Consider the following 11,932-nt stretch of genomic DNA (forward strand, 5'->3'; position numbering starts at 1 on the left):
TGGCTGAAATAAAAACTGATCGCATGCGAAAGAAAAAAAACACACACAATATCATTGTGACAAAATCACGTGTTAATTTATATCATATTTTAAGAGTATGATTAGGATGATGGCAATGGTTACTTTCATGCCTAGCCATCTAGCAATAATATACTGTCACATCATTTCATGCTTAACTCATGTCTAATCATGTCTAACCTATGACAACTATGTCTCTCTATGCCTCATCATCTCTTTATTATTTTCCTTCAATCATACTCACACTCTCTCCTATCCCTTCTTAAATCTTTAAATATATATATATATATATATATCTTCCATGTCTAAGCGGCAATGTATGCCGAAAGCACTCATGTCTAGCCAATGCCTTGACGTTGGCAACGATGTTTGCCTCTAGGCATGGACATGTCTAGCCTCATGCCTAGACCATTGTCATCATCCTTATTTATTAAATACTTTTCAGAAACACAACATCTACTTAAAAACTAAAAGTTGTTAATCATAATTAAAAAGAACAAAATGTTTGTATTATGATTGGAAGGTGATTTTTTTACAATTTCCTTTTTACTATACATAAAAATTGTATATACTGTGATACATATATTATCGTAAATGATAACACCGTTTTTGTAACCATACTTTATCCACTAATTAAAAGTAAAATTTTGAGTTCTTTTCTAAAGTATATCCAAACACAAATTAAATTGTAATTGAAATAGTTGATAAAATTGAGATAATTACAATTTACAAATTGTATGTTTAAGAGTGAGTTTCATTTACAACGTAACTAGAAGCATAATAATAATCCATTTAGAATTTTAAATAGATACGTGTAGTATTTCACCATTATATGATTGACTATTGATCGAATATCGACTAACTTAACTGAAAAAAAAAAAAAACCTTTTATATACAAATACAAATAGTATATCAAACAAAATAATTAAGAGTAGTAACGTTTTCACTTTCGACACTATTTATTACAATTACAAGTCCTTGTCACTTTTCAAAAAGTACCATATCCTCCTACTTGTTTATATATAACTTGATAATGACATAACAAATTTTTAACTATCAAACTTTTGTACATCATCAAAGCCCGGAAGTATACGGTGATCCAGACCCCGGAACCCATGAATCACCATCCAAGAAATCCCCGACGGTAAACTTCGTGGCCTCGGACGCACTCGTGATAACGTGGTGTCCAGGCCACTTTACTCTACCACCGGTGCCAGCACCAGCACCGGTGTTCATATACTCCCCATAATACAATGTACTCAAAGCAAAGTTACCACTCCAAGGTAGCCAACCCGCCGAGTTAATTAGGCTGTCTAGTGTGCATTTCATGAAAACAGTTCTCGAATATTGCTTCCATGGCCTACCAAGAAAAGTCTGGACCGAACCCACGGAGCCTTTTAAATCAGAATTAGCCGAGACGGCTGAGTTGTGAATTATGATGCCCGTATTTTGGTTTGGGTCAGTTCGGGCCTGGGCTGTGATTGTGTTCTTCTGACCGCTTAGGGGTTTTCGTACGTATATATTACAAGCTTGAAGAACTACAGCTGCGTTACCAAATATAAAATCTTGTGTCCCATATATTAAGCAGTTTCGGTAAAATTGTCTTCCAGAATAAACGTATAATGTGTCTTGGTAACCCCTGAAGGCGCAATTGTATATGACCGAAAGGTCTGACCCGGATCGAAAGGCCGCTGCTTGGTGCTTGGCAGGCCCAGCCGTGTTCTCAAATGTCATGTCTCTAGCGATAAACCCGGCTCCCGAAACCCCTAGTTATTAATTAACACAACATATATATAAATTAGAGTTCTAGACCCAGAGCATATATTAATCTTTTCGTAACAAAATAATAATTTAATTTAATTTAAGTTTGCGTATCAATTTTAATTCATTGACTACATGTAATATAATGCAGTAGTGTGATCATTTCCTGGTGTTTCATAAATTAATTGAAGTAAGGAAAATTGTAATAATAATAATAATAATAATAATAATAATAATAATATAATAATAATAATAATAATAATAATAATAATAATAATAATAACAAACTAATAATAATAATAATATCGGGATGTATGGACTATATATGGACATCTAGAACTACTTGACGTCGGAGTTTGCGTGCGTGTTTAATTATTAATTTAGTCAAGATAAGATTGATATATTAAACACACAAGAATAAAATACAATTTTTCCTGCATAATATTTGACAACTAAAAAAAGCTATTTGACAATTTTCTAAAAGGCGCAATATTATTAATTAAATAAATGATTTTATACGTAAAAATGAAATCATTGATATTTTCGCAACAACGGAGATTTCATAATATATACAAGTATTTAAGAAAAATGAATATGGTGTTATCACAAATTTAATTTGTTATATATATATATATATATATACATTGAAAAAACGAGTTGGATCGATCACTATATATTTGATTAAACAGACAAAAAATAATATGCGCCAAGAAGTTCTTACGCAAAAAGGATTATATGTGGTCATTTCAATTCCTAATTGTGCTTTTACAAGAAAGTATATATAAAGTTACATAAATATATATATCATGTTTAATTTAGCTAATTATTTAAAAACATGCATAAAAAGTGAATAAACCATTCTTTCGTGAATTCCGCCTAGCTAGATATTATACGTGCATTCGACTATAAAAATAAATCTTTTGTGTGACACTAAAACGAATTTACAGAAATATATCCAAGACATTTTGATACATAAGTCAATTGAGCTAATTAAGTTTTCTGATATTAATAATGTTATATCATCAAATGGCTATAGTATTATTATTTCAATCAAGATAAGTATTTATTTAATTATATGATAAACATGACTTTGAAAACTCATGATATAACAGGTCATAATATTTATATTATATAAATAGTAATTTGCTGTTTATATAATAAATGCTAAATCCATATTCAATAATTCTTAATTTGTTGCTTATCCAAAAAAAAAAAAATAATTGCTAATTTGTTTTCTTATATCTTTCCTTAGAATATATATCGCGTTTTAATTAACTTTGCATGGCATGTCCATGTTTCATTTTAATATTGTTAGCCCCGTATACGCGCTATATATATATATACCGAAAGTCTTGCTAACTAAAATGGAACACATAACATCAGCTACCAAATGACATACACGAAATATAACATGAGAATGACATTTAGTTGAGTATAAATTTAATTTCTAGAAGTTTTGGTCAAATATTCAATAAGTGACAAGTCAACTCACCAAAGGTTGCGGACCGGAAAGTAGTGGATCCATCTTGCACATTTTTATTTCCCGTAACGATGGTAGAACCCATGCCATCTCCAATAATCATCAAGTTATGTATAGTCTTCTTGATTTCCACATGCTCATTGTACACACCCGCTTTCACATGTATGACAAATCTTGAGTCTCCTTTCCTAAGTTTAGGCACAGCGGAAATGGCCTCGGTTATAGTTTTGTAGTCACCAGAGCCATCTTGAGCAACCACGATATCGGCCGAGGTCCCACTTGAGGGTGTTGCAAGAAGTTTTCTATCGGTTTTTGACAACCATTTTGGGAAATTGTCTTTTGACATGAGTCTTCTCCCTTTTAGTTGTTTAGTGCTTAGAGTTAAGGGGGTTATGGCTTTGTTTATTGCAAGAGAGTTGCTAAGGTACTTTGAATATCCACTTAGAGGAGAATGAAAGGTTTGATAATGAGATGATTGCAAGTTAAAGTCATGAAAACCATTTTTGCATGTTTCATGATTTGTAGAAGCCGAACTAAGCCACGTTTGGATATCATGACTATTGGTGGAACCAAGAGAACGGTTTAGTTGATAAACCGAGTCCTCATAAAGCTCCACACAGTCAGCCCAAGCTGACTGTGCCTTTGGACCAAAGGAACTTAAGTCCATAGCCGAAACTAATGTATAGGCTTGTTTGGCTCGAGATAAAGTGGACATAATGGCAGTTTGGCGAATATCTAATGGTGTTTCAATGCTTGTTTTTCCAATCAAATAAGTGCAAATTTCCGGATATGGGGCCCGGGCGCATACCGAAAATGTAGTCGTAGGATTGGCACCATGAACAACTTCAAAATAAGTGAACATGGTTACAAGAACATGAAGGAAAGTGAAAGCCAAAGCATAGCAAAAGTTGATGAATTTAACCATATTTTGGTAGTTAATAAGCTTCTTCAAAGGGGTTTATGAATTGAAAAATGAGAAGAAGGATGGTTTGCTTAAATAGACTTTAAGTTCACATACACAATGCCATGGGCCATGCATGATGTTTACGTAATAAAGAATCTATGGACTATATGTGCATGAAGCTTTTGTATCCCCATTACTTTTCAGTTATCTAATCAAGTCTTTTGAGATTATGACCATCTAATTTGTCAAATACCTTTGGATAATATCTACTTAATTAAGCACTAATAATTAGAATGTTAAATTATATCCAACTAAAAATATTATAAAGGGACAAGCCAAAACCTTCCCTTTAATTTTGTCTACGCCCTTGGAACTCATCTAGCAGCCAGTGCTTGACTTTAATAAACCATAGTAAAGGACTTTAATATGCCTGCACTTAAAACCAATTGCAAAAGGTTGGCTTAAATATTCCTTAAAACAAAAGGAAAAAAACAACTACTTGTATTTCGTAGTTTCAAATAAGCACTAGTTTGCCTATATATAATGCATATATAACAAATCAATCTATCATATAGTTCTAATTATGTATACAATCACAAAATTGTTTCATAAAGAATTCGTGAATCCTGTTTTACAAAGAGTCTTAAACATAGAATACCTTCTGATCCCTTTTACGGTTTATATGTAGGGAAAATGAACTGCAGAGAAACAGCAGCCAAGAAAGATGAAAACTTAAAAGCAATTATTTACGTTTTAACCCTTTTAGTTTTTAAATTATACAAAATCTCTCCTGATTTTTATGGTAACCACAGCATATGTCGTTGCAGTTGACTGCAGAGATAATTAGCCCTTATATATAACTCCAAATAAAATATCAGGGTTTAAAACATATGGTAACACATCTTTTTTATATTCGACCGTTTTTAGTCATACTTGAAAGTAATTGTTAATTTCTAAGGCAAATAATTTGTTAAGTTTTATTATAAAACAGCTGATACTTAATTAAGCATACGTAGCTAGCTAGGATGTTGAAATACGAGTAATTAATAATACTAGTATAAATCATCAATTAGTCCTAAACGACGTCGTCATACTATATTGCATCGCAAAAATCACCTTATCATCACTTGATCGCGAGAAAGATTATTTTAAGCATTAATTATCTTTTATTTGTCTTTTTTTATAACCGTTCAACTTTTTTCTTTTTCTTTTTTTTTTTTTAAAGTTAACCAATGAATCCCTAGAATTTGTCTCTTTTAGACATCGTGCAACTCATGTCAAAACGCCGTCATAATTTAGTTTACGAGGTTGATTCAATACGATTTACATTATCAAAATAACTCGCATATGAATTTACCGGACACTATATATACGTCTATACCACTAAGTTTACAAAAAATTTCAATTCTCATCATTATCACGAATGTATAAACTAAATTGTACGTGACATATCGTATTTAGCTTAACAAGATTTTAATGTATTATTTTATGGTATTTGAGTTATACGCAGGGTTAAGTATAAATAAACTTTTAGAGTTCGTTAACTAATTGATACATAAATAAGTGGAATGTTTTACTAAGACAAGCTGAAAAGTTAGTTGTTTTAGATCACTTTTGACTAGTCCAACTGGTCAGAGGCATCTTAGGTTTTATCTAAGTTTTGAGTTCGAATCTTAGGGATGACAAACTTTGGGGTTTTTTCCTCTGAATATATATTTGTAACGACCTATGGTCAACATCTCGTTGTTTAGGGTACGTGCAAGGTTTTACCATTATACGGTGAAATTTCTCGATTTTATGTCGACTGAATGTTCGGAAAAAAAAAGCAGCACTTATTTTCCATAGCGGGTTGTAATTTAGTTAGAAAGAAAAATAATACAGTAATAGCTAGTTAACATAATTATGACTGACCCCGCTTTGTGTTTAAAACGCGATTATGAGTATGCACCTAATTATTAGGTCTAAGGACAAGCTTAACTCGTGAAAGGCTCATTTGAACAGGACCTTTTTTTTTTTCTGTTAAAAACAAGACCTTTTTTGTGTCACTTTTAAAGGCATTAGGTGAACCATATATACACTACGTCCTTCTTGTCTAGCTCATATTATGCCACTTGGTCTTACACATATATACACCCATTGTCCATGTCAACATCCTCTTCATGTGGCGTAAATTAGATGGTCCATTTGTCAATCCACAATGTTAGCAAAATATATATCAATATTACTGAATTCGTGTCATTTTTAAAGGTGTACATGTGTATATATATGGACTATTCGTATAGGAGAGTAGGAACTCGTGTGTATATACCGAATAGATGTGACAATATCTTACATTATGCAAATATAAATAAAGTAATAGTAAAGCTATCTTTGGCAAAACAAAACCAAAAATACTCTTCTTTAGCCATTTCTACATTGTAGCTAAAATAGGATAAAGTAACATAGACTTGTTCATAGAAGAATTGAATTTTCGTGCATATATCTTGAAAACGACACGCGAACAAACCTCGCACAAATCCTTCTCATGGAACACGGAAGTGTGAAATTAATGTGATATACGAATATAGCAAGCTTATCATAATATTGAGTCGGATTAAATTCTATTATTGCGGTTGTCTAGAGAAATCTGATAACAACGTTTGGTTTTAGTGGATTTATACGTCAGGGTGTTACAATCTTGAAAATAGAGGCCTTATAAGATTTCTCCGACAAATCTTTGTTTTTATGATGATAAAGCATACATTTGACAAACACATTTTTCTTGCAATACCCAAATTTGGTATGCCCGAACAAGTTCTCTTAACCGTAACTTTTCTTCAATCGGCATATGATTTAAAAATTTCACGCGATGGATAAGAAATATTGTTTATAAGATGCGGTAAATACTCGTGTCGAAAAAATATAATGAGGTTAATAAAAATTGTGAGTCACCTTAATATTATGGGAAATGATCCATACCCAACACAAATTTACCATACACAACAATATATGCATTAAATAGTTGTACAGTACAACTGTCTGATGCACATATTGTTGTGTATGGTAAAATTGTATTGTGTAGAAATGAGTCTTACTATTTTAGTGATGATAGACCTACGGTGTACTATTAATGTGCATAAAATAATTTTCTTTTAAACATGGAATTCAGAAAAATTCAAGGTTGACTTTCTAATATAAAAGGTGCAATTTCATTTATACATGTTTTTTTTGTTGAAGAGGCATTTATACATGTTAATGACAGTTTTTTAGGATGTTAATAAATACTGAATTTGTATGACTTTAATATGTACAAATTACATGTTTTGTGCATGTTAATAGAAGATTAGGGCGCATTAATATTTGTTAAGTAGTGTTTCATATCATGGGTGGTGAATTGGAACTAAATGGAGCAAGAAACGAGTCAAGATCGTCAAAATTTGGGATCTGGAATTTTGTCCTACCGTGTCAGACGCCAAGACCCACCGTCTGGGACGGTGGACCAAATTTTGTGACCGTGTGGCGCGTTGAAGCAGCGTAAAGGGGAACTCCTACTTTTTGGCTTACCGTCTTGGACGGCAGGACCCACCGTTTGGGACGGTGGGCCATACGCAGCTACCATTTTGGGACGTTTAACGGGTGTAAAGGAAACTGGACAAATTTGGTAGACCGTCTGAGACGCTCAAAGCCACCGTCTGGGACGGTGGCCACCTGCACTTGTTTCCAAATTTTGTGGTTGTATTTAATTTCCAGTTTATATCAAAATCCCACACGAATTTGGAAGTTACCATTCATATTATTCAAACACAATAGCAGTTCCAGAGGCTCTCAACACCCTAAAAATCATCACCATATCACAATTCCATGGAGGTCATAGTCAACATTGAAGAATCATTAATGAAGATGATAGATTAGGTTTCTTTTGATCATTCTCATATGAACAATTATGTAAGACATTTATGTTCAATGTTTCTTATATTCATGTTGGATTTGATGTTTAATTCCTCATTAGTCTTTTAGATCTAATGTTGTTTGGATTGTTTAAATGATTACTTGTTTATGGCTTTGAATGAAATTCATCTATCATTTGATTTTAATTTTTTAAGTAATCATTGATTATTGAATGAATCTCTCATGAACTTGTAATTTTACTTTAAGGAATTAGAAATCTAGTTGTGTCAATTTTTCGGTTTTCGTTATCGTGAATCATCACACTCGATTAATTTAGTTCTTAAGTTCTTTCAATCCAAACATTATAACGAATCATGTCTATGTAATTTCCAACGAATATAAGTTAGGTTACATATTTAAAAACATAATTGGAAGCATGAGAATGGTTTACTTTCATTTTATTGAATTATATTGTTAAGTTCACAATTACTTTTAGTTTTAATCAAATCAATCAATCAATTTTATGTTTATTTTTAGATTAATTACCTTGTCAACTTATTTAACACTTTCTCATGATTCTCCGTAGATACGATACTCGACTTACTCGCACTAGTTATTGGTAATTAGTTTATAATTTTAATCGGACGAACGACATCGATCAGCTGTACTTAACAGTTTACTATTATTATATTTTGTATAAACTAAATTTAATAGCTAGGTTGTATGGAATTTTTAGCTTGAAAGGTACTAAATTTTAAGAGTAAGTTGAGTTAAAAAAACATGCATCTCTTGTTTAGTTGAGAAAAATATTCTTTGTCTTTTATTTTTAATTTTTAAAAAAGTGAAAAATAAAAATGCGGTTAAATCATTTTCTTCTAAAAAAAATAAGAAGAGAAAAACATTATTTCTCATGTTTTAATCAGAAATTAGAAAATACAAAGTATTTGCTTCTTCTTTTTTTATTATTTTCCACAATTTTCATTTTCATTGTCCAAACTTTAGAAATCTCAAATTATATTAATTCTTTCATTTGTCTCGCCCCGCCATTGGCACGTCGCCCCTTGCCCCCGACTCATCCCACTCCAAGTAGATTTGAAAGTTTTTTATAATATTGAAAACTAAGATAGCATTTTCAAACTTATGAACACATTTTAAGAATTTTTATTTCTTTTATAAAGATTAAAAACTCCTACTTTTTAAAAATGGAAAATTTTAAAAATATTTTTCAAACTAAAGCCGCCCCTTATTATTGTGTTTCATAAACTGCTTTTATTAATATTAAGCTTAAAATAGTTCTTCTAGTACTCAATATATAACACCAACTTAATTACGGTATAAAAGTACACTACAAAAAATTTGTCGTTTGTACACACCACTTTTTAAAAATGTGAAAAAGTTTGCTAAGTTGTTCACACTTAAAAATATGTACAAATAGTCTACACTAAAAAGTGTGAAAAAAGTTACAAGTTTCACATTTAAAAGTGCGAAGAAAATTTATACACTATAATAAATTTCACATTTCTTCACGGGTGATTTTTACACAAGTGCGAAGAAATAATCTTCACACTTATAAGTGCATAATATTTAAAACTTGTACACACTTATTAGTGTGATTATTTTTTTTCCACACTTTTAAATGTGAAACTTTTAAATTTGTACGCACTTATTGATGTATACATTTTGTATTTATTTATAAGTGTGAACGATCCAAACATATTTTACGCACTTTTCAAAATTGCGTAGAATTAAATGTGTAGAATTGACTAATTAGTTTGTGGTGGTAGATCAAGGAGCCACACAAATTTTGGTTATGTGATGACAGTCATTACATTACAAATCATCTCATTAACATCTAGCTTAATTAGATTCGACTTAAGTTAATTAGTGTTGGCCACACCATGCACACTTTTAATGAGATCTGTCTAGTTCAAATATGAATCGTGATGACATAGACTAAATAGTAAGATCCATATTCAAATACTATCAATGAAATATATATAATATATTCACATATCATATATGAGTCAAAAAAATGAGATAAAATATATGATAAGTCAAAGTCAAGAACATAGAATTGGTATCATAATAAGACAATACTAGGATAACAAATATATATTTAAGATAAATACTTACAAACGTTTGAAGCACGTACTTAGTTCAGTTGACTCGGCCCCGCCCTCGATCTTTCTTAGATGTTTGTTTGAGATCAAAAAAATATATATATATATTACATATGTTGTGTGCAAGCTAGCTATTACCAGTTGGATTAATTATATGGTAAGTGAGTGCCAATTAAGTTGGTGAGTCACTTGCTCTGTGGCATGACAAATGTCCTTAATTGCCCAGATAAATAGTTTTGCGCACCGTTCTTTTAAGATCGAGTAACGAATGCATGAAATGAATGCATGCATTGTGATGGATGCATGAAGAATTGAAATCGTTGTCTGTTTGTCAGAGTTTAAGGATCCTACGTATGATTAATTGGACACGTACATGTAAAGCCAGATTGTCAATCAAGTCTAGCTAGCGTCATTTATATAACTAAGCTTTATCTTCATATATGTCAACGTAACAAATACGGGTACGTGTTCTTTATATATCTAAAAATAGAAAAAAAATTATGTATAAAAATGATATCGATCTCTAACCTTTATTTCTCATTTTTCGAGGGCTCCCAACAACAATACTTGTGAATATTAATATATATATCCTTGTGAATTTTCGATTTATAGAAAAATATGTATAGTATGCATATGTATATCTATGAGATAAAAATATGAAAAATAGTTGAGAAAAATCAAAAACATAACACGGCAATCTAACGATGTAATTAAATTACCTACATGTATACGTTGGTTTGAAGACTAATTGTATATTAGGAAGATGATATATATATACCATTTGATTTGATACATTAATCACGATTATGCAATACCAATTTATACAGGTTGTTATATACATTGTTGACAATAATGGTCTATGTATCAAGAAGGTTTTTATTAATATCAAATATATTATTTCAATTCACGAGAGTTGCAACCATAATTAAATTATTGACATAGTAAAGAAAACGTTCCTACTCATGACAGCTCTCTGGTTGTTATTAACCTGCATCAAAATAATTATTTATATAAGTAAAAAATAGGTAAATAATAGTAATATGGATTACAAGTTTACAATGGACAGTTGGACACTGGAAACTGGAAAGCCCGTGTTTTGGACTTTTTCTATTCCAAAGGGCTAGCTGGATATTATGTATTAAAAAGGTCCTAAACAAGAGTCCAGTTAACTTATGCTTGAAAATGGTTATTGGGTTTTGGCCTTTGGGTGGGTCACTGCCATCAGCCAGAATTGGGTCAAAATAAGGGGCCTATTTTGGGAATTCTTTAACGGGACACAGACATACAGTTACGAAACTACAAAGCTTTAAAAAATGGATAGTAATATTAGTACCAACAATTTTGATATATTATGATCATAAGATACAATGATTAATACATATTGTATAACTAGTTAATGCACAATAATGGTAAATGTATCAAAAGACATGATACAATCATACAAATGTCATTACCCTTAAAAATTAAGTTACTGTAATTTTGTAAAGCAATGGATATGATCAAAGTCTGAGAATATTTTTTTTTAGTGAATCTGGTTATTAAGAAAATAAAGAATTACGAATATAGTAAGATACTTAAAAACATAGAGTAACAAATAGCATTGGATCAAATGAAAAACTCTTTGCCCTTATACAAGTATTTCTGCTTGTCTAATTTATCGATATTTTTGATTTGATATATGAGTTAGCTAAACAAGTTGTTGCTGGATTAATATTAAAAGTGTGCTGTCGGCTTCAAATATTTACCCAATGCGATCCCTCACTTTGCATACATGACTATGAG

General features: G+C 31.1%; 1 protein-coding gene across 1 annotated transcript; it reads right to left on the reverse strand.

The window, feature by feature from the left end:
* Positions 1-928: 928 nt before the first annotated feature.
* Positions 929-4,207, reverse strand: LOC122585795 (pectinesterase). Its single transcript, XM_043757920.1, has 2 exons — positions 3,272-4,207; positions 929-1,784 (listed from the first exon to the last, which is right to left on the reverse strand). Exons 1-2 carry the CDS (start codon positions 4,182-4,184, stop codon positions 1,093-1,095), a joined length of 1,605 nt encoding a protein of 534 aa, XP_043613855.1. The 5' UTR covers positions 4,185-4,207; the 3' UTR covers positions 929-1,092.
* Positions 4,208-11,932: the final 7,725 nt, after the last annotated feature.

The sequence above is a fragment of the Erigeron canadensis genome, chromosome 1, assembly GCF_010389155.1.
Source record: "Erigeron canadensis isolate Cc75 chromosome 1, C_canadensis_v1, whole genome shotgun sequence".
NCBI lineage: Eukaryota > Viridiplantae > Streptophyta > Magnoliopsida > Asterales > Asteraceae > Erigeron > Erigeron canadensis.

Coding starts and splice junctions, on each gene's coding strand:
- LOC122585795 (XM_043757920.1), bottom strand. CDS start 4,184: ATGGTTAAATTCATCAACTTTTGCTATGCTTTGGCTTTCACTTTCCTT. Junction 1,785..3,271: donor TTTCCGGTCCGCAACCTTTG/GTGAGTTGACTT, acceptor ATTAATAACTAG/GGGTTTCGGGAGCCGGGTTT.